Source organism: Mauremys mutica, chromosome 5 (genome assembly GCF_020497125.1).
Source record: "Mauremys mutica isolate MM-2020 ecotype Southern chromosome 5, ASM2049712v1, whole genome shotgun sequence".
Classification (NCBI taxonomy): Eukaryota; Metazoa; Chordata; order Testudines; family Geoemydidae; genus Mauremys; species Mauremys mutica.
Window position 1 is genome coordinate 49,236,596 of NC_059076.1, and position 24,313 is coordinate 49,260,908.

Consider the following 24,313-nt stretch of genomic DNA (forward strand, 5'->3'; position numbering starts at 1 on the left):
GCCAACAAGGAGAGAGAGTCTGTGGACTAAAGGCAGACCAAGGAAAGAGGGCCAGAAAAAGAATGAGTGCCCTGGGACATTAAAGGACTCTTGCTTTGACGTGTGCGCCAATGAGCCTTTCAGCCCAACTCTCATGGTGCTGAGGCAAAGATGAACATCTGGAGGAAATGAAGCCTAAATGGAGACTTATCCCTAACCAGCTTTCCCCTGAAGAGTGTGCACACAGGGTATGTCTACATTGCAATTAAACAATGTGGCTGACCCAGGCTTGTGGGGCTCAGGTTAAGAGGCAGTTTGAGCTCAGGCTGGAATCCAAGCTCTGGGATCCTCTTCCCTCGTGAGGTTCCCGAGCCTGGGCTCCAGCCTAAGCCCAAATGCCTACCTCACAATTAAGCAGTCCTTTAGCTTGAGCCCTGTGAACTCAAGCCAGCTTACGTCGGCCAGCTGCAGCTGTTTAATTGCAGTGTAGACATACCCTTAGGAGGTATAACCACTCACTCCAGTGATGGTATTGAAGATCCTGCATAAGCCAAAGATGGTGGAGAAGGACCCAGAGGATATCTATGGCCAAAGAGACTCCAGGACTCTGGTCCAGACAAAAACAGAGTGTAATGGTGAAAACTAGGCAACACCAACTGGAATACTGTTTAATAATAAAAGTTAATTTGGAGAAAGTTCCTTTCTTTCTTGGCTAGATTTTGTTATTCGGGACCTGAGATGACAAAGGTCATACGGCTCTTTTATAACCTCATCTAAGAGCATCTGGTGTCATAAGAAAGTATTCATGCAGCTTCAACAGGCAATGTTTTCAGAATGTTCCTGAAATTCCATGATTCATCCCAAAACTGTGAATATACAGACGGTACATTGAAGAACTGTAAATATAGGGGTTTTCATAAACCAAAGTTAAGTTTTCTAAAATGAGTAAAGTTAACTTGAAAAACAGTATTAAAATAAAGTGACATATTGTAACTACTTTTTGCCATTACAAAATGTCAAAAACACACAAGTAGTGTTGAATTTTTGGCAAGGTACAAGCCTTCATTTCTGCAATCAGCCTGCTAAGTGCAACTGAGAAAGGAAAACAGAGACTAAATTCTTTTTGCAGCATCTCTTGTTTATTCATTGAGATTGCAACTTCTGGCCTGGATTATTTACTCACTATCTTTTTTCCCCCACCACGAGTACCGTTTCATGATGATCACCATGATAACCAAAACCTAAGAGTTAAATTAATAAAAAGTGTAAAAGAAAAAGACTGACACTTACTTCAGATTACTGATCCTGGTTTCTGTAGTTTCTGTAAGATTCTTTGTTTCTTCCTTCCACCGGTTCGTTGCTTTTTGCTGAGCCACCAACAGACGTCTCAGTTGAACAGTAGAATTTCGATTAGTGACTTCCATCTCTTTCAGTCGAACCTCAAACCCATGCTCCTTCACTAAATGTTCATGTTCCATTGTGCTTATCTACAGTTAAAAAAAAAGGGGGGGCCACAATCAGACAACAGAAGTTTGCAACTTTAGCCCAAGAATAACGCCCCCCCCAAAGATTCACTTTAAGTGTGCATATAGAAATATGCTCATAAGACCAATTAAAAACCTAATACAAATGGCAATAAAGGGTAGTGATGATTGTAATGCCTATTGTTTTTATAAATAGGAATATATGCTTTATCCTTCTCCCCTGAATTCTGTAGATTACTTGTATTCTTAGAAGGTTAGCTCTCTGGGGAAGGGTTTACATCTTGTATGTTTGGAAAGCACCTATCACCATTGTGAGAACTACTAAAATTCAAATACTAAACAACTGTGCAGGCTCAGTTGTGTGCTTAACTGAGACCTTGTTTAGATATACAATTGTACATGCAAAGTACCAGGTCCTTACACAAGCAAATACAGCAACAAAAGGTTAGATAACCAATTATGTTGAATATACATTTAGCCTCTGGATACATCGGCTTTCAGATGAACAACAGAGCCATCTTGCTGGGTTTGAGGGGTCCATAGTGTGGATGTCCAACCTGGAGTATAGTGAAGATCCTATAAACTGACTTTGAAAAGCCTGGTTAAAACTTAACCAATACTTATGTCAATTTGAAGGGTTAGTGTGTAAACGATCACTGTCTCCACACACCCTTCCCCAACTCGTATGTTTTTCAGTTGTTTCAGTTAGTATCTTTGATCTTAAATGACACTTGTTGAAAATGTTGATGTACACATGCAATCCTACAAATTGCCAGCTTTAAAAACAATTTTTTTTTAAATTTACCTATATCAAAAGACTCCGAATGAGTATTTTTATATATGTAAATAAATAATGGGTCGATGGGGTGATAGGTCTCATTTCTCCAGAACTGCCTATAAATATTTGTATTTAAAATTTACATACAACATTAAATAAGAATTCTAAATCATTACATCACATTTCTTTCATAAGAATGGCATGGCCTAAATAGATCAAATTTTTGAAGTTGTTATAGCAAGATAAGATTTTGAAGATTCACCCCCTCATAACTCTCCTATTTGAATACACAAGATATAAATAGGAATATATTACCTGAAAAAGCAATGTAAACTGCTTATTTTGCTTATTTCACTAATATAAAAGAGCACCTCCCTCATCTACTTTTTTGGATTTTATAATTCTAGAATTCTTACAGAAAATAGAAAAACCTTACATTTATTTTAATAGTATGAAACTAACAAAACAAGCTTAGGCTTTGAGTTTCTTAAAAACAAAACTCACTTCCATTTGTGCCCCCAAACAAATCCACTGGCACATACATTACGCTTTTAGAATTAAACATTCACTCATTTTTTATAGGTGTAAGTTATATGTGACATTAAAAAGAGAGTCTTTTTTATTCCAGTAGTGACTATTAATTTTTTTCCCCTTTCTGTAGTTAGAAGTAACATTGAAACTTATAATAAAATAAAAATTAAGGGGGAAAACTTTTTGAGTTTTGTTACTTTATGAGTAACCAGTCTTCCTCCCACACCATCTTTCACACAGAAACAAAGGAGAGAAATATTTTTAAAAACCTAGAAAATGTGATTATGAAACCATGAAAATTGGCATAAGGCTGATATAGTACATGAAAGTGCTTTTAAACTTTTTTTGTTGTTAAACTGACTATTCTGATTTGATGGTATACCTTTAAAGTTTATGTATTCCATTAAAAAAGTATTTTTAGTAAGTTTCTTTTCTATAAATAAGTGTGCTGATGCAATATTATAAGTCTCAAAAGAAAACTGGTAACATTTGTCTGTACACTGTAAAAAATTAAGCACTGTGATATCTTAGAACCATTTATTTACATAAATAAAACAACCCCCAAACTAAATCTTATAGTTTCTTTGTGTGTCATGTCAGTAAAATATTTCCATCCTGCAAACTCGAGATTTATATTTTTTAAATGTAAAGTAATGAAAAGTGTGCATAAATCCTCTTCCCCTTTCAGCAAACATACAAGTGAAGTCTATACAAGGCAGGACCATTTGGTTTATTGTAAACATATGATTGAGATTTTACTTCTGGTCAATATAACTTTAACCACTCAGTTTATGACAAGGAGCCTTAAATGCACCAAGAACATGAAATGCTTTCTTAATTTACAATGTAACACAAAATTTTAAGTTCTCCATATTATGTGGAAAATTAGACTCAGTCACTGGTTCTTGAAAAATGTAATGGCACATACCAGAGTATGTTATGCTGATCACATGTCAATTGCCAAGGAAACAAAGGAAAAAACATAAGTCAACTTGAGCAGTTTTCCTCTGATTTCCATCCAATTAGCCAGCCATGTAATACTATTTGGTGAATTTTGTAAATAGTGTGTACAAGATTTTTATTTTTTATTGCCCTCAAATTGACCTTTTTCTTAAATGTTTTAAATTCTCCAAGGTTAAATACTTTCCTGGATCTCTTGTTGAATATAAAGGGTAGTGCTCTGAAGGTGGTGACTTTTTAATCATAGCTGTTAAAAATAAAGTTGTCTTCACTACAACACTAGCTCCACGGGCTCTCCATATGCCATCTCCCTAATTCCCATTCCAAACAGACAAGCTTTTCTTTTTATATTCACAACCATTGAATTTTATATTTTTGCCTCTAGCTGTATCCATCTTATTCATCCCCGCTCCCTCATAGCCTATACTTCAGCCTCCCAACTTCAGTTGTTAAGACTGCAGAGTCAAATCCCAGTCTGACAGACTTCCTCAGGTCCTGTCAGTCTGGGATACTTCAGTGGGAAAATCACAGAAGGTTCATGAGGGAAGGCTGAAGATCAGAACTGGTAGCTGTGTTCTTTGAAACATTTTCACCTACAAATCTCCCAACTCTCAAACCATGTTCCAGCCCTTATAACTAGCATGAGAAGGGGGAAAGGAAGAGACTGGCATGTGAAGATGCCTCAGAGCACACTGGAAAACATAGTGGTTAATGTTAATCTTGCTGTTTTGGAGATCTGGGATCAAATCTCTTGCTGTTGCAAGCAGATATAACTCCACTGGAGCCCAGTTTGCCAATCAGTAGTGAGTTTGGCTCAAGTTAAAGTTAGATAACCAGAAATGTTTTATTATTTAGTCTGGTCACATTATAAAAGCTACCGAAAGAACATTTGGAAGCTTCTGCTTAATAAGTATAATTTAATTTATTAATAGACAATGAATTAATTATCAGGCTGACAGTAGAAATGCTACTTCACAAGTAAGGGTATCTGCAGAGCAGAACTGAGAAGCCTGAACTGAAGTTGTCACTCCCAACCCTATTTTTATTATGTCTTCTTAGAAATGTATTTTGCATTTTATCTTTTGTAGGAACCCATTTAACCAAATAATTACACACTATTTATGTTTTGCTAGTACCTTTAATTTAGCTTTTTGTTGTGCCTCCATGGCCAGTTTCCTCAAGTCCTCTGCTTCTTTACGTAACTGTTCATTTTCTTGATGAAGTTTTAGTCTTTGTTCACTGATAGAGGCAGAGTTTTCTCTTTCAGAATCCAGAATGCTTTGCAGCTTGTGAACCATTTCCTGGCAACGAGATATCTCTTCCTCGGAGCTGAAAAGGGAAAACAAATCTCACTAGACTTTCAACTCAGGAGTTAAGTCAAGTTCAGTCTACATTTTTCTAAGCTTCCCTATCATTTGTATGTGCCTTTTAATTAGAACCTTTAATCATATTTTGTATTTTGAAGGCCAAATACTTATTTTTAAAATTCATAATGCTTGTCAATGTCAATATATTTGTGGATGGGTGAACATGTGAATTATTTTTAATGCTTGACATTTAAAAGTACAAATATTTTTTAAACTAATTTTTATTCCACTGGGTGCGTGATGTCTACGTCTAAGAGGAACAAATAGCCACAACAAAATTCACAAAAATATTTAATTCAATTTTAAAATTTCCTTTTTGTCAGCCATAGGGTACGTCTACACTACGGGATTATTCCGATTTTACATAAACCGGTTTAGCAAAACAGATTGTATAAAATCGATTGCGCGCGGCCACACTAAACACATTAAATCGGTGGTGTGCGTCCACGGTCCAAGGCTAGCGTCGATTTCTGGAGCGTTGCACTGTGGGTAGCTATCCCGTAGCTATCCCATAGTTCCCGCAGCCTCCCCCGCCCCTTGAAATTTCCGGGTTGTGATCCCAGTGCCTGATGGGGCAAAAATCATTGTCGCGGGTGGTTCTGGGTACAGCCTCACCCCTCCCTCCCTGAGCAGCAGACAACCGTTTCGCGCCTTTTTTGTTTGGTGAACTGTGCAGACGCCATAGCACAGCAAGCATGGACCCTGCTCAGCTCAATACCGCAATCGTGAATGTTTTAAACACCTCGCGCACTCTCATGCAGTCTATGGTGAGCCAGGACCTTCAAACCGAGGCGAGGAGGAGGCGGATACGGCAGCGCGGCGATGACAGTGATGAGGACGTAGACACAGAATTCTCTCAAACCGCGGGCCCCTGCGCTTTGGAGATCCTGATGGTAATGGGGCAGATTCTATCCATTGAACGCCGATTTTGGGCCCGGGAAACAAGCACTGACTGGTGGGACCGCATTGTGTTGCAGGTGTGGGACGATTCCCAGTGGCTGCGAAACTTTCGCATGCGTAAGGGCACTTTCATGGAACTTTGTGACTTGCTTTCCCCTGCCCTGAAACGCCATAATACCAAGATGAGAGCAGCCCTCACAGTAGAGAAGCGAGTGGCGATAGCCCTGTGGAAGCTGGCAACGCCAGACAGCTACCGGTCAGTCGGGAATCAATTTGGAGTTGGAAAATCTACTGTGGGGGCTGCTGTGATGCAAGTAGCCAAAGCAATCACTAAGCTGCTGCTACGAAAGGTTGTGACTCTGGGAAACGTGCAGGCCATAGTGGATGGCTTTGCTGCACTGGGATTCCCTAACTGTGGGGGGGGGCGATAGATGGAACCCATATCCCTATCTTGGCACCGCAGCGCCAGGGCACCCAGTACGTAAACCGCAAGGGGTACTTTTCAATGGTGCTGCAAGCACTGGTAGATCACAAGGGACGTTTCACAAACATCCACGTGGGATGGCCAGGGAGGGTTCATGACGCTCGCGTCTTCAGAAGCACTACTCTGTTTAAATGGCTGCAGCAAGGGAATTACTTCCCAGACCAGAAAATAACAGTTGGGGATGTTGAAATGCCTGTCGTTATCCTGGGGGACCCAGCCTACCCCTTGATGCCATGGCTCATGAAGCCATACACAGGCAGCCTGGACAGTGGTCAGGATCTGTTCAATTACAGGCTGAGCAAGTGCAGAATGGTGGTGGAATGTGCATTTGGCCGTTTAAAGGCGCGCTGGCGGACATTACTGACTCGCTCAGACCTCAGCCAAACCAATGTCCCCTATGTTATTACTGCTTGCTGTATTCTCCACAATCTCTGTGAGAGTAAGGGGGAGACCTTTATGGCGGGGTGGGAGGCTGAGGCAAATCACCTGGCCGCTGATTACGCGCAGCTTCAGTGCTGGGGATGCTCCCTTATACTCTATACTGTTGTGGGGGCAGCACTTACCTGGGATGTAGGAGAACAGGTGGGCTTCAAGTCCCCACTCTGCCTGATTTGGAGCAAGGATTTAAACTTGGGCCTCCTACATCTAAGATGAGTGCCTTAACCACTTGGATATACAGTCTCTCTCTGGCTCAATTAGTATTATTTATAAAAAAACAGAACAACTTCAACTTCTCATAACTGTCAAATATTAAATAAAAAATGCTTAAAATCCATAATTTTGTGCAACTGTGAAAATGTAAATTGATGCAAATTAGAAAAAATGCTTAAGAGTAAACATCCATATCAGTTAATGGTATAAATATATATAAAAAAATCACGTTTTGCCAACCCTAGCTATAAGGGGAAGGGCCGTACCATGACCTCCTGGGGCTTCGTGAATGGCATTACCAACTTATCTTTGCTTTTAATTAAAAAAATTACTTGAAATAAAAAAAAAATCCCCCTTGGTTTTTTGTTTTGAGTCGATCCAAAACTCTACCCACCCCCAATTTGGCCAGCAAACTGAAAAAGTGATTATTCACATGGCTCTATTCTGGATAATTCCTCCTCATTTACCTCATACCTCTAACTGCACCAATCTCATTATTCTCACTCATTTTGCCTGCTATCTACTTGCTCCTCACTCTCCTCTCTTCCCTATTTCTACCTTCCTCCCCATCAGCTTCCTGTTCCTTTTCCCCACTCCCCTCTAACTCCCAGAATCCCTTTCCACAATTCATTGACCCTACTTGAACTTCAAATACTCCCACCCTCCACAACACACACAAGCAAGGAAGCAAAGCAAGACGTTGTATTCCTGTCCTCCACCCTTCAATCTCTTTATCTGTTTAGATTATAAACTTTTAGGGGAAAGATTGTGTGGACTTATGTTTGTTCAGTACCTAGCACATTTTGGATGCTACCACAACAATAATATAGGTGTCCTGTGCAGTGGTTTGGTATTATATAGACCAAATAAAACCCTGCTGTATGCCGACTTTAAAAAATAGGAATTATTCAGAATATTTTGCAAAAAATGGTTTTCCAAGCAGTTAACATTAACAATTAAAATAAGATTATTAGCCACAAAAATGGTTTGTATTTTTTTCCTTTGTAAGAGAACTGCTTTCAGCTGATATTGTCAAGAAAATCTGTTTAGTTCTAAAATATGTCATCCTCACTTATAATATCACCCAATGCTGCATATTTTAAAAAAAGAATGATTATGACAGCCTACTAGTCCTACTTCTGAATAAGAACTTACAACAAAATACAAACACTTGACACAAGACGACTTAGATCAGATGGAAATATTGAATGAAATACTGATTAGGAGGACCTATCAGTTACTTACTTCATTTCCAGTTGTTTAATTTTGTTTCGTGCCGCCTGTAGACATAGCTGAAGGTCATCTTTTGTACACTCTGCAATCAGACACCTTTGGTGCAGTTCCTCCAGTTTTCTGTAATCACATTCACTTCCTCTGCCTTCACGGTAAATCTGAAGGATAGACTTACATGTAAATCTCATTTTATCACACAGATGGCTGTCAGTGTAGTATTGCTGCCTACATTAAGTTATCCATTCCATTGTCAAGCACAGTTTTCAGTAACTGAAGGAATGGGACTTCCATTGCTACTCCTGGGATAATAGTCTTATAGATTTTGCAGTCAATTTCTCTGATATTCAGCCTAAAATCTTATTTTGTTTAAATTTCCATTATTGCATCTACTTACACCCTTTGGACCATTTTAAACACTTCCTATTTGGTTTTTATACCTTTAAAATAGTTGTAAGGAATTTATTACCACAGTTAGACACACATCCTGAACATAGGTAATACGACTATGCTGAATATATACTGAATAGCGAGTTAGGAGTTTAGAAACGTTCTCTGAGAGCCATCTTTTGCAGTTCATTTACTATAACTATAAAATTTATTAGAAATATCAAATGTATTTTTCAATTTCCTTCACTGGATTTACAATTAAACAAAAAATAAGCAAATACAAAACTAAGCATATGGTATATTCTTTCACCCCATTTTACTCAATGATATTAGAGAAAATAGTGAAATAGAAACTTAAGACAATGCTAAAAAATAAAGAAAAGTTAAAATGTAAAACTGAATATTTGCATTCTTACTTTCTCAAGTTCTTCTTCCACTGCTCGCTTCTCTCTAATGGCCCGTTCAATTTGACTCTGCTTGTCTCCACATTCCTATAAGAAGTCAAACCATTTTCTAAGGGCATTAAATACATCAAACCAAAAGAATAACAAAAACATATGTTAAATGAAAGTTAAGGCTGCAAAGCGAAACACTCCAAAGTCAGGAAATACTAAAGCAAAAAGGCTGCTCATGCAAACTTAGTTCTCTTTATTTTTGCATGTGCATTATGACGTACTATGCATGCTTTTTTTTCCTGCAGAGCCACCATCTCATTCAGTGTATAGATTAAATACAAATCAGTGAAAGAATCTGGTACTTTTTAAAATCCTCATTAGTCAATGAGTGAATGCTTACCGAATTCACTGCACATCATCCAAACTCCTCTAGTCTCCTACCTCATTCGTTACAAATTTCTCCTTTATTAATGTTCACTGTACATCCTATGCAAATCTTCTCTCAGTTACACTGGTACAAAATCTCATTTACTTTGTACTAACATCCTGATAAGTGCAAATAGAATTTGTCCCCACACCGCCAAAAAAAAAATCTACAGGAGTCACTTCATTCCTTATTTATCATCAAGACAGGGATAGCCAATAAGACAGAAAATATCATATTGCCTCTATATAAATCCATGGTACGCCCACACCTTGAATACTGCATGCAGATGTGGTCGCCCCATCTCAAAAAAGATATACTGGAATTGGAAAAGGTTCAGAAAAGGGCAACAAAAATGATTAGGGGTATAGAACGTCTTCCGTATGAGGAGAGATTAATAAAACGGTGACTTTTCAGGTTGGAAAGAGGCGACTAAGGGGAGGACATTATAGAGGTCTATAAAACCATGAGTGGTATAGAGAAAGTAAATAAGGAAGTGTTATTTAATCCTCCTCAGAATACAAGAACGAGGGGCCACCAAATGAAATTAATAAGTAGCAGGTTTAAAACAAACACAACCAAGTATTTCTTCACGCAACGCAATGTCAACCTCCGAAACTCCTTGCCAGAGGGTGTTGTGAAGGCCAATACTATAACAGGGTTCAAAAGGGAGCTAGACAGATTCATGGACGATAGGTCCATCAATGGCTATTACTAGGATGGGCAGGAATGGTGTCCCTAGCCTCTGTTTGCCAGAAGCTGGGATTGAGTGACAGGGCATGGATCACTTGATGATGACCTGTCTGTTCGTTCCCTTTGGGGCACCTGCCATTGGCCACTGTCAGAGAACAGGATACTGGGCTTGATGGACCTTTGGTCTGACCCAATATGGTCGTTCTTATGTTCTTATCCCAAATGATTTGATTCTTAAAAATGGTTGATTCTTATAAGTGGGTATTTTAGTTCATATATGAATGATTTTGTCCCTGTGGTTTTGATCACTATATGCAGCTGATTCTTATATCAGTGATTCTTGTAAATAGAGTGCACGGTAATAGATAAATACAAATGGACATGTGTCCATGTAACAAAAAAGTATTCAAAAAAATTTGACCAATAAAAGTTATTTTCAACACAGTCCAGAACGTACCATTTGAAGAGCAGAAAGTTCTTCTGTTAATCGAGAAATCTGTATATTGTAATGCTTCCTTGCATTCTCTACCTACAATTAAAAAAAAAAAAAAGATATTTTATTTAATCTGCACAGACTATTTTTCTATCCTATGATGCATGTTTATGGGACTGGAATTGCTGACAGAAATGGACCATTGCTGTACACTAACATATTAAATATGGCCTTTATCCATGGAACACTGATGCTAACTAACCTGTGCCCTAGTATTTCTGAGGAGATCTTTCACAATGAATTGACTCTAGAGAGGAAATTGAGAGATTCCTCAAGAACACAGAATTAGAGTTAAAAACAACTATATTGAGATAACACAAAAGGACATTTAGTGTTCAGCCCTGAAAATTCTTGAGGAGAGAGAAGAAACTTTGTCTTCTAGATTTCAGAGGAAAGAGAAAGAAGATTGATAAAGTAGTTAAGATTAATGAGAATTATAAGATATAGAGAAGTTATTAATTAGGTACATTTGATGAAGGGGATGAGGTGGACAAAGAGCTGCTATCTGATATTCTTATGAATACTGTATGTGACATATTTATGGTGATAGACTGTATAACTACATGAAGGTAGTGCAATGTTTGTTATATGCCTTCACTGTTTTACTTCGATGGGGACAGTTGGAAGAACAAGCAGGAAGACAACAGAATGACTCCCCCAGATAAAAACATCCTGGCATACACCTGAAAAACAATGGGAAAAGCTATTAGCTTCCAAGATCCTATATCCTACCACCTACTCAAAGTTACACAACTGTTTTGCCAGTGCTATGAACTAACAGATCAAAGGGCTATAAACAGATTAAAAAAAAATTGTTCTCTGACAAGGGAGGCGATCAAAAGGTAGCTTTTAAAGGACACTCCCTGAAGCAGGAGAGATCATTGGTTTGTGAGTTAAGGGAAGACTATGATCCTTACCCCAGTCTCACAGTCTCAGTTCCACCCCAAGCGGGAGCATCTGCCAGTTATTTTTTTTATTTCCACCCCTCTCTCCCACAATAGGCTTACCCTGTATGGGTAGCTCAAAGCAATGTCAACCTATTAGAGGCCACAATACTGAAGATCCTTGACTATATGCTGCTCCTGAAACATGTGGGACTAGCATTTCACACTCTTTGAAGTTTCACTTGGTGGAAATAAAGGTGTGTTGCGCTTGAGTACATCCCTGGTTGCAGTCCTGCAAATCTGTCTGTGGCTGGTGCTTGGCATGTCCCAGTACTTCATTTCCTTGCCACAGCCCCATAAACCTGCATGCAGCCTTAAGTCAGGGAAGGCAGTACTAGGACATAGCAATCCACTACCAAGGCAGGATGCAGCCCCAAGATCACAAGGAGAGATGCCAGGAAGCCTCAGGGGCCCCAGCCCATCCACTCTCTGTGGAAAGCCCCAGCATCTGGGCTGCAGCCCCTCTCCCTACTGCTGCCCTACCTGCAGCCTTCCTTCCCAGCCCACAGTACCAAGACTCTGGCAGGGACTTCCCTAATGCCCCAACCCATTATCTCCTGTGCAAGCAATGGGTGCCCAGCTGCAAGCAAGTTTGTGGGGCTGCAGCCAAAGGAGGAAGTGCTAGCCCCCAATATCAAGGCAGGACGTAGCCTGGAGAGTGCAGGAAGAAGTAACAAGCAGCTTTAGCACTTCTTTCCCTGGTTACAACCCCACACATTTGCTAGTGATTAATGCCTTTTTTCAAAAAAGTTGTTAATAAACAGTATGCCTGATGCCAATATCCAAATCCCATTAACATCAAAGTCAATGGGACAAGATCGGCTCCCAACAAAAAGTGTTACTATTAGTTTCCGGATTATGATCAACTGGCATCCACTATATTATAATTCTTTGAAAAAATGCGAACACAAAAACTGATGTTTTACTTTTAGCTGGTTTTGTGAAAAGGTGGAAACTCCAGCTTTCACATCCATGTTTGTGCACAAAGATGAAAAGTGCTTTTTCCACAATAAGATCCTAGGCTACTGAAGTTTACATAAAGTGATTTTAAGACAAATCTGAAGAGCTCTGTTCGACTCAAAAGCTTGTCACTTGTGCCAATAAAAGTTGGTCCAATAAAAGATATTGCCTCACCCACTTTGTCTTTCTAACACTTCTCAGTGAAAGCCTCATTCTCTTATGCAGAGGAGTATTTGGAAGTAATGCTCCAGCGATGCAAAAACTGAGAAGGCAATTTTAACCACACTTTGCAGCTCACCCTGTGCTCTCAAGAGGCAATCAGAAACTCACAGGATCAGGTGCTATATCAGTAAATTAACTACAGCTCTGGGTTGATCTCAGTAAAACAGCAGGTGTAATGCAGTGCTAGTGAACAGATTTACTGATTTATCCATGAAAGCTTATGCTCCAATACATCTGTTAGTCTATAAGGTACCACAGGACTCTGTTGCTTTTTACAGATCCAGACTAACGCGGCTACCTCTCTGATGCTAGATTTACTGAAGTGAATGTTGCTTTAAGAATCCATGTAAAGGTTCTCTCTACATCTGCACAGACAGCAACATTTTAGGTCCTCAGGGCATTTGTGAGAATCTTTGAGTCATAAGAGTACAGTTCTTCTGTGCCATCTAGACACTTGAAGTTCTGCCAACATACTGTACATCCTTGCAGTAGCGAACTATACTGTTAGAACGCTTGCAAGCAGACTGCTGACATTAACAGTGTGCCATCAACTGTTTTTGATGCTGTAAATAACCACTTGGGAAAACTTTTCTATTTTATTACCTTGCATAACATCTCTGCACTATGAAAGATTTCTTTAGAACAATGTTCATTAATCTGAAATGACATAAGTTTTTATCTTAGAACTACCAGCCCTGACAAAGTAGAAAACGTATCTGCCAAAAATGATGTAACTAAGGTTCTGCATATCATTCAAGTAAACCCCAAAAGCTAGGTCTGCAGTTGTACCTGCCAAGTCATCAACCAACCATCAAATGCAGCTGGGCTATAGCAGTAAGGTGGCTTGCTTGTTGGCTGCCTGATGACTGGGCAAGCACAGCACCAGATCTTCATTCCTGACATTTTTTTCATCTTTACTTGAATGATATGCAGACAATTAATTACCTCATTTTTGGCAGATAGTGTTAATACTCTGTCAGAGGTTGTAGAGTTGAAAGGACTAGTAGCTCTAATAAATCTAAGACAGATGTTCATTCCTATTTATTAAATATAAATTAAATTGTCTGGATAATTTTAATCTAGAGAAAAACTAAATACTGAAAATAAAAAGATGTTTACTGAACTAAGATGCTGTTTGATGCTTGTCAAATGAATACATTATTTTTTTAAGTAAGTCTTTTGAACATGATGTCCTCTAAGTTTTAGAAAGTGGAAACTAAATTATAAGGATGAGTATATTGTCACTTGCTACACTTAAGATCAGGAGTAGCATCCTGAAGTGGATAAGGATACAGGCAGATTGAAGTACAATTGACAGTTATGTAGTTTCCATGTCTGTCTACACTACAGTAGAACCTCAGAGTTACAAACACCTCAGGAATGGAGATTGATAAATCTGAAGTGTTCATAACTCTGAACAAAAAGTTATGGTTGTTCTTTAAAAATTTACAACTGAACATTGAGTTAGTACAGCTTTGAAACTTTGCTACACAGAAGAAAAATGCTCTTTTAACCATCTTAATTTAAATGAAACTTGCACAGAAAAAATTTCCTTACCTTGTCAAAAAAGTTTTACACTTTCCCTTCCTTTTTTTTTTCTTTAGTAGTTTAACAAATACTGTACTGCCTTTTTTTCTCTCTGCTGCCTGATTGCAAACTACCAGTTACAAATTAAATGTATGGTTGACCAGTCAGTTCACAATTCTGGTGTAACTCTGAGATTCTACTGTATTTAAAATTAATGACATGCTCCCATGAAGGAGGTGTTTAATATTTAAGGCTCTTGTATAGAGAAGAGGGATCCATGTTAGTGGATCCAATTACGTGACAGAATATTGATCAGTATATATTAGTGCTGATGGAACATTGTGATTCAAATGTGAATATGGGACAGATTTTTCCATTTGGGAAAACACAAACCCCCTCTAGTACATGGTATTGGGTCCTGGCACTTCAGGAAGCAATGCACTATTAAATAGATCAGTTACTATTTCATAGACATGTATAATTGGTGCAATATGAGTCAAGATAGTTAAATCCCAGGCAGACTGTTAGTCAGTAAGGTGCCACAGGACTCTTTGGTGCTTTTACAGATCCAGACTAACATGGCTACCCCTCTGATACTTGAAGATTACCTGTTCTGTTCATTCCCTCTGGGGCACCTGGCATTGGCCACTGTCAGAAGAAAGGATACTGGGCAAGATGGACCTTTGGTCTGACTCAGTATGGACGTTCTTATGTTTTTAAGACACTGTGACCCACCAGGCCCACTCTTCATGTGTGGATTCAGTTCAAAGAGCAGGTCATGATCTTGCTACACTGAAGGCACATTTGAAGATCCATCCTTTGCACAGGCCCTTGCTAATAACAAAGCTGAAAAATGACTGCCACCACTCATTGTTGAGTCTGTTTGGGATATGGGCTGGATTACGTGTTTTGGACATTTTGGGCAAAAGATAGAGTTCTTTTTTTGAATATGGATGGCACTTACATTTCAAAATATGTATATGATAAAATGCATGGGTATTATATATACTCAGAATGTGTATGTATGACCTAGATGGACATATATGAATGAGACAGTTATGAAGTGTAGTTGCTCATGCAGGCCCTGTATAGTCTTTCAGTTAAATAATGTATCTTTTTAACAGTTAAAGCCACCAGTTTACCATAAGAACTATGCATCTACAAAGCTACATTTTATTAAACATAAATATTGTAGTTAAAAAGTAGGTGTGAAGTAAAAAACAGATTTTGAAATCATTCCTAAAAGTAGTTGAAGACGTTGCTTGTTTTCTTTAAAAAAAAGGATAGAATCAGTTGTCTTAAATATGTATCCAAGGTGAATTAAAACAAAACTGAACCCCCAAAATCAAAATCAATAGATTGAAATGAGGATAGCCAACCTATGGCACGTGTGCCAAAGGCGGCACGCGAGCTGATTTTCAGTGGCACTCACACTGCCTGGGTCCTGGCCACCGGTCAGGGGGCTCTGCATTTTAATTTAATTTTAAATGAAGCTTCTTAAAAACCTTATTTACTTTATATACAACAACAGTTTAGTTATATATTATAGACTTATAGAAAGAGACCGTCTAAAAACATTAAAATGTATCACTGGCACGCGAAACCTCAAATTAGAGTGAATAAATGAAGACTCGGCACACCACTTCTGAAAGGTTGCCGATCCCTGGATTGAAATAACAGTAGTATATCACAGAGAACTAGAGCAGTGTTTATAAGCTTCTTCACAAAAAAAGAAAAAAGAGCCAAGGAAGTAGTTTTCCAAATAACTGGCAGGTATGTTTGGGGTTCTGGCCCAGCTAATGATTACCACACAAGACAGTGGATAAAACCATCTGAAAAAAAGTTCTCTTACCAGCCCGTCAACATTAAATATATATGCAATGAGAGATGGAAAAAAGCCATGGTCAAAATGCCACTGGCTGTTTGGGTTTTTTTTTTTTTTTTTTAAAACATGCTTATATCCTTGACTGTGCAAGATGGATGTTATTCAAATCTCATTTTTGTAGTCCCCTGCAAAAAAAACTACCAAAATTTTATCTTGTTAAAACACACTAGAAAAAATGAATGTATTTTCATTCTTGGTTGCTTTTTATACTTAAACCTATTTCATTAAAATCCCTCTATATAATATGTTCAATATATACATTTTCTAACTCTGGAGAAACAGCATGTGGGCACTAAAAGACAGATTTCTTTACAAGATCACATCACAAAACATTTACAGATCATTCTGTGCGTGGTATGAATGAATGAATGAATGGCAGAGCTCAAATTTTAAGTTACAAGTGCAGTCTCTCCCACACATTCTTTCTTCCTTTCTCTCTATATTCAATAACCGCCTTACCTCATTTACTTTCTTCATTCATTATCTACCAGCCTGCATCACTCTCTGATCAAATGCTTCTCTCTTTCCCCTCACACATCTTACCTCTCACCAGTAGAATGGGAGGAGAGCCCCCTTCTAAAATAACAGCCTAGCTCCACCACTGCCTTATTCAGTTCAAGATTTTTAGCTATCCAAGTAACTGTGCTATAGTTGTTCAGGGCTTACTAATACTTAAAAATTAAAAGAACAGTTACTTACCCTGCAGCAACTGTGGTTCTTTGAGATGCAACAGTCTGCATGGATCCCATCATAAATGCATGTGCCTCATATATGCAAGATTTTAATTTTATTTTTAATAGTGTCTGACAGGGCTGCACATGTGTCCTGTGCTGCCTCATTCTCCCATGCAAGATCATAAAGGACAGTGACTATAACCCTCCCTCAGGTCCCTCTCAACTCAAAACTCTAAGTAGCTGTGGATTCTGAAAAGTGGGGATAGATGGTGAATAGTGGGATTCACACTGACAATGTATTAAATAACCACAATTACTGTAGTCAATGTGGATCCCACTGCAGGTAACTGGCAAACAGTGTCCTCCTTGGATGGTGGGAGTGAGGCGTTTCAGCTACAGTCAGTCAAATAGTCTGCAGTACTGCTTTCCTGAACTTGGCTTCTGACCTGGCTGCCATGGCGTAAGAACTTAAATGTTTAAAACAAGTCACTGGTTACTCCACATTTCAGCTCTCGCACTGAAATATTCCTTACGCAGGCAGATGCTGCTGCTTGTGCCCTGGTGCAGAGTGCTTTGATGTTTTGAAAAAAAGGTTTGCCAGCCATCTGATATCAGGTGGAAATGCACTGTATGTTCTGCCTGGAGATTCTAGGATGAGAAGGCTTGGCCTTTTGACAGGCCAGATAGGGCCAAAAAGAAATGCAGAGACAGCTTGAAAAGCTTGGCCCTGTTAAGGTAATAAAACAAAGCTCTGGACATGTTGAAAGTATGCAGTTTCTTTTCTCATGACATCAAGTGTCCCCTTGGCAACAAAAATGGGTAAAGTAATTGATTAGTTCAGATGAAATTCATTCAGAGACCACCTTACGGATGAACTTGGAATATGATTTCAGCATCACCTCATCTCGATGGAAAGTAGTATAAGGTGGCTTGGAGCTCACTGACTGTGAGTTGAGATGATGGCCACAAGAAAGATTGTCTTGACGGTAAGGTGAGCAGTGTTGACGTAACCATGGAAAAAATCTTTTCTGTTTCAAGAAGTCTTGCTGATAGAAGGCTTCCTGCTTTGTATGAGAATCTCCTGAACCCATAGCAAGCAGTCTCTGCCAGTAGCGGCAAGTGCTCGATTGGAACCTATATCTTTCTTGGGGCAGGTCTATACTTACCTGCCGGGTCGACGCGTAGCGTTCGACTTCTCGGAGTTCGAACTATCGCGTCTAATCTAGACACGATAGTTCGAACTCCGAACGCGCTCCCGTCGACTCCGGAACTCCACCACCGTGAATGGCAGTGGCGGAGTCGACGGGGGAGCCGCGGACTTCGATCCCGCGGCGTCTGGACGGGTGAGTACTTCGAACTAAGGTAGTTCGACTTCAGCTACGCTATTCACGTAGCTGAAGTCGCGTACCTTAGTTCGACCCCCCCACCCTAGTGTAGACCAGGCCTTGGGATGCCCTGTGCTTGACGCCATGATGAATGGCAATTGTCACAGTGGCAGTCACACACCTGGTCCCTGCATTAGAGGTGCCCATCATGACTTGCAGGGCTGTCTTGGTCAGTAGCTGACCTTGCTTAATTATGTCTTTAAGTTCCTCTCTGCTGTCATGCAGGAGCTTTGTCAGGAAGCATGTCACCCTGACCCATGTTAGAAGTAATATTTGGCCAGTAAGGTCTGGAAGTAAGCTACTTGCAGTTGCAGTAGGTTAAGGCTAAGACTTTTGGGGTCCTTGTGAGTACTTACTCTACTTCAACTTTTTTTTGGCTCACTGACCATACTAAGAAGCTTGACTTGGGGAAGCGCAGTAGTATTCAAATCCCACCCCTTCTTGACTCATTTTGCAATGGGTGTTATCATGGCCAGTGTCTGCCTCTGAGCACTGGCAGGGCTGAGCAGTCCCTCATTTATGGGGAGGAAGATCCTGGCTGGACCAGAAGCTGACAAGATGTCAAACTGTTTGTAGGATTCCTCTGATACAGCCAAGATCTTGATATCCAGAGTTTCAGTAATCCCCACAAGGAGCTCCTGGAACACTTCAAAGTCATCCGGTCCAGAGAATACTGCTTCATCTGGTAATGAAGATGAAAGTCCTTTGGCAGTGTAAACAGGGCATTTGGGGCCAATCTGTCCCTGGATCCAGCTCTTCCTGGTATGCTGGTGTAGATGGTCTTGGCCACAGATGCTCGGGGGGAAAAGGGCAAATGACAGTATCACCTTTCTCAAGAGGGCTGGTCATCTGCTTCTCAATGCTTGAAATCACAGGCCCCAGTACCCCTAAGAGGAACATGGAGACACACTTTAGGAATATAGCTTGCTTGCTGAATATTGGTTCATCCAGTGCCATTCCTGAAGAGCTGGTGTCAGCTGAGCCCTGAGCCAGTGGTAGGGAAAGCCAGTAGTTATATCAGTGGTGTTGAACAACAGCCTCACAGAATAGGGTTCCCTACCGGAAGACAGGGAGAACGTACACCTTGGTGATGCTGAGAAGCAGACCTCCTCCTGGGATGATACCAAAAGCGTATGGTGCTCTCAAGTACCAGAGTCTATACCAATGACAGTAGATGTATGGTCTTGGCTCTCCTTTAGCTCATACTCCGTAGTGGGCATCAAATGAGCGGATGAGTCGTTGGAGCCAGGATCAGTTCCAAAGGAGTCTGCTGCACTGCAGGTTATTACTTCTCCCCAATCCTTGATAATGTGTGGGGTTTGGTGGATTTATTTTACGGTGTCTGTCATTATAGGACACTGAGATCTGCCTCGAGTATGCTTTTTGTGTTTGAAATGGCCAGACTGACATCAGAGGTGCGGGTGCTGGCTCTTACCTTGGCACTGCCTTCTTCAGTGTTGCTTGTCTATTAGGTGGGGCGCTGGCTGAAGCTGGCTTGTCTGCCATCAGCACTCTGGAACTTGTATCCTCAGGGTGTAATGAAACCTTCATGGACTGTTCCAGAAGATGGAGCTTTAGCCTCACATCCTATGACTTGAGTCTGCTTATCACTGTCTGTGAGAAAACTTATCAACTGCTCAAGATTCCCTCTGACAGAAGACACAGCTGATGTGCCCATCTTTCAAGGGGATTAGTCCATTGCAGGATGGACAGGGCTTAAAGCATGCAGACTTTGAGTTCACGATGTTAATAAGCCCTGTACAGAGAGGTCTATGTATGGGGGCGAGGAGGGGTGGTATAGTGGTAGAGTTCTGTTCAGATGGATGGAGGGAGAGTTCATTGTAGTCAACAGAGAAGATAAATAGTTCTGAAGATTTTCTTGAACACTTGTAAAAGTTTAGTCTGAGATAAGAATTAGTGGATTGGACACTCACTGGGTTCTGTCTCGCTGCCACAGGCAGTAAGAGGGAACTGAGGAAAAGCTACATCTGCACCACCCTTTATACCCTCACATGGGACGGCACAGGACACATGTGTGGCCCTGATGGACACTGCAAATCAAAAAATCTGATCTCTCACATGTCAGGTGCATGTCCACCTACACTGGGATCCACACTATTACATACTCAATGAAGAACAGACTGATATACTGCTGAAATTATCATGAACTTGCTACACTGTGTTTTTAGAAGTAAATAAAAAGAATGTTTATTCAAACAACACTAATTCAACTAGCATTGGAAATTATGCAGAAGACTGGGCTGTAAGAGGATAACATACTTCCTTTCTAGTTCTTGCAGCAGCATCTTGTACAAGCTGAGAAATTGCTTCTTTCATATTTTCTATCTCCCCTTCTTTTTGCTTCTCTCCGAGCAGGGCCTAGAGAAAACAATTTGAAATACTATAACCATAATTACCTTTAATAAAAACAGTGTGATCTTTCATTAAAAAAAATGACAGTGATGACAATCTTTAGTACACAGAAAAAGAAATAATGCCTTGCAAAATGGCATCAGAATACCACTCTTCAATAACACAATTACTTAACTTTTTTTGTGAGTTTTTCATTCTACTGGCTATCTGAACTCAAGCATGTCAGGAAGGTAATAAACTTGGACATGAGAATGGGTGATTGTCATGTTGCAGCAAATATGCTTTCTGCAAGCCAGTACAATGCAGCCAGTTGGTATGTAAGGATGCCCTTTTAGATAAAATCTTAGCACAACAAACACTTGAACGTTGACCACGAGGGGTTATGAGGAAGAAAAATGGAGGAACTCATACAAAGAGGTAAGAAGATTCTCAGAAGCTTTTAACTGGGACTAGGAACAATGAGGAATAACCTGTGCTCAGAATACAAGAAACAAGTTTTCTGGCAGCAATTAAGGTCCTGGTGACAATTCGCATACCTAAAATATATCTATAAAACACAGAATAGATAAATACTTTCAAATCTTTATCTCCAGCATTCTTTGCTCCGTTTCTTGACTTTTCTTTTGCTGTTTCTATTTATTTCAAACCTTGTACTTTCACTTCCTCTTTGTATACTTGTTAAAATTCTTCACACTTTTTTTTTTTTTAATTTCCTTTCCATAGGCCCCAGCTTTTCCAACTAAATACACTATCTCAATCCCACATTTTTGAGCATGTTAACATGATGGTGGAATGGGTGCCGTGTATCATCATGATGGATGTGTTCCCACAGCTCGCAGAGAACGATCTCCTAACAAGCATAAAAGCTCCCTTACCATCGAGTTCAAAGATATTACAAGTACATTGTTGATGCTTCATCCTTTATTTTTTGCACTTGCTCACTCCCTAATTTGCAAAATTCAGTAATTTACAAAGCATCTTCCAGTGACTATTGCCAATTAGCTGGATTCTACTACAATTTAATTTTGTTCTTTTAACAGGATTATGTGAACCTGTTACCCGTAAGCAAGCAAGATATTTACTTCTGTATCTGTTCAATTAGTGTTTCAGACATGTACTGCAAGTAAAGTAATTTTTACTGAACCATTTTTTCTGGCATAACACTTTACATGATATCACTGGCCCTGATGGACACTGCAAATAAAAAAAAAATCTAATCTCACACACACCAGGTGTATGTCCACATACAGTGGGATTCACACTACCACAAACTCAATGCTGAAAACACTTGGATGAAAAGTGCTGTAGTTGTAGTATTAATATACCGATCTTAACCGTCTTAAACACCTGACTTTTTATATATGCTATTTAAGTGTTCTCTTCAAGGACACATTTCAAATTGAGCAATAGAAGAATATTAGTAGTTTCCCTTTCTTAAATTTGTTTTTAAAATATATTATTTTTAAACTTTTACTCTTTCCCCCTTAGTTTTCCTAATTTAAGGCTCTAAAGCCTAGATGTAGGAGTCACATTTGTGCTTGCCAGGAAGTGGCAGTTGACAGCTCCAAAGACCATCTGTAACCGTTGGAGGGAAATCAACTCCCTGCTCTTCCTCTTCACGAAAACAGAACCTGGCTAAGAAGGGGAGCTGCAGCAGGTAGGATCAGTGAGTAGAATAGGTTCTGTAGCTGCTCTGGCCAGGGGATTGGTGGGCAAAGGAGGGGATATGCTGGCGGTGGATATTTCAGCGTGTGTGTGTGTGTGTGTGTGTGTGTATGTGTGTGTGTGTGTGTGTGTGTGTGTGTGTGTGTGTGTGTGTGTGTGTGTGTGTGTTTTCGAGCAGGCAGAGTGAATGGGCAGTGTGGAAGCTCCAAGAGACCAGGGACTAGAACCTGTTTCATGGACAGCAGTGGATGGGAAGCTGTGGGGGAGAAAGGAATAAAACTGTCCTGGCACATAATCCATCCCTGACCCTATTCCATTTCTCTCTTTCAGCCAGGGGTCTCCCAGCTGGTCGTCGTCGTCCTCTAATTAAACAGACAGACAGTTGGCTATAGCAATAACCCTAGCACTTGAGTTTTGCTACAGTTTGGAACCCCATTCTGGAAAAGGGGCAGCCTCCTTCCATTGGACATGAAGTCCAAACTTCCAGGCAGGCAGAATATAGCCCCATTATCACAGAGCTGCTAGCAGGAAAGAGAAAGAACACTAAAAATAAAGCACTAACTATTGTATCTCCCCAAAATAAAAACAAAACCAAACCACTTATTCTGCTGCCCATGAGACTCCTCAATTTGAAAAGGGTATTTAGGTTACAAAGAGGGCTAGTCACACGTAACTCTTTAACCTGCTTGTACTGATTAGAACAAATACAAACTCTTTAAGGTTTACATAATTTATCCCAACAAATTTGAACTAGCTGGGCTTCATTTGCTGCTGGTTACAATCCACTAAATGTGCATGAAAGTAACACCTTGTCAGCAAATGTAAGTCAAACTACTTCTAATTGCCTAAAGGCCTGATTTTTAGAAAATGTTAATCACCACCCACTCAAAAGCAGTCCTCCTAAAAGCGTTTTCAAGTTGAGCACCCAAAAATTGATGCCTCAGAAATCACTAAGTCACTTTTAGAAAATCCTAGCTAGGTTATTTAAACAGGCTAAAGCTTTGGACAGGTCTACTACACAAAACCAGGCTTTAGAACAGTTACATCACAGTTAGGTCCTTTACACAGTAAAAATAAACCATATTGCAATAGGGTCAGGAGGCAAGTGTGTTGTAACTGAGTCCCCTTGATATATTTTTGTCATGTGAACAGGACCTTAGTAACTTCAAGTATGCAATGATGCGGTAAAAAATGTGTCTTGATGCTTTGTCTTACCTGATTTTTTTGTAGGTTAGCTTCTTCTAAGAGTTGCATGCTGTCTCGGACTTTTGCTATAGCATCATATTTTTCCTCTTCTAGATCTGCACACTTTGCCTGTAGTTCTCTGGTTTGTTTTTCGAGAACAGCCCTCTCTGTTCTCAACTGTTCAGTGTCTTGTACAGCTACACATAATCTAGAAAGTCAGAACACTCAGATCCTAATTGGCAGAACAGGCATCTTGCTAAAACATTTTTACTCCTGCAAACTAGTTGTTCTCATATATAGAAAGTACAAATTTACTTGTAAAATATTATGTTTAAATTCGCTGGTATCCTCATTTTTTAAATATGGCCTCTTAATCCTCTATCACTATGTCCCAGACAGAAATACAATGAAAGGAGTTAACTTTGAACATTTGGCATATAATTAAAATGAGAAGGATACTGCTATTCAGAGATACCTATACTGGGTTGCAGGCTTGTGCTATAACTTGCCATTTTAATATCTTTGGGGTTTTTTTTTTTAGTTCTTTTGATACTTATTATCCATCTTAAATCATAATCTTTGCCAAAGCTAGTCAGTTTGTTATACCACTACCAAATGGTTCTAACATCACATATTAAACAAAAGGAACAAGCACACCTTAAACAAACAGTGTTATATAAATGCTCTGCTTATTCCTCTTGTTCTTTTTCAATAGTGTCCATTTATGAGGAGGC

General features: G+C 39.6%; 1 protein-coding gene across 8 annotated transcripts in view; it reads right to left on the minus strand.

The window, feature by feature from the left end:
• SCLT1 (sodium channel and clathrin linker 1) overlaps nucleotides 1–24,313 on the minus strand; it is a 131,860-nt gene that overhangs the window by 76,328 nt on the left and 31,219 nt on the right. For all 8 annotated transcript variants that reach the window (XM_045018085.1, XM_045018084.1, XM_045018083.1 and 5 more), the window contains exons 13-19: nucleotides 23,610–23,787; nucleotides 20,637–20,735; nucleotides 10,724–10,795; nucleotides 9,171–9,245; nucleotides 8,380–8,525; nucleotides 4,869–5,061; nucleotides 1,270–1,466 (exon numbers count right to left, since the gene is read on the minus strand). In XM_045018085.1, coding sequence (XP_044874020.1) covers nucleotides 1,270–1,466; nucleotides 4,869–5,061; nucleotides 8,380–8,525; nucleotides 9,171–9,245; nucleotides 10,724–10,795; nucleotides 20,637–20,735; nucleotides 23,610–23,787 — 960 coding nt within the window. The remainder of the gene's footprint in view (nucleotides 1–1,269; nucleotides 1,467–4,868; nucleotides 5,062–8,379; nucleotides 8,526–9,170; nucleotides 9,246–10,723; nucleotides 10,796–20,636; nucleotides 20,736–23,609; nucleotides 23,788–24,313) is intronic.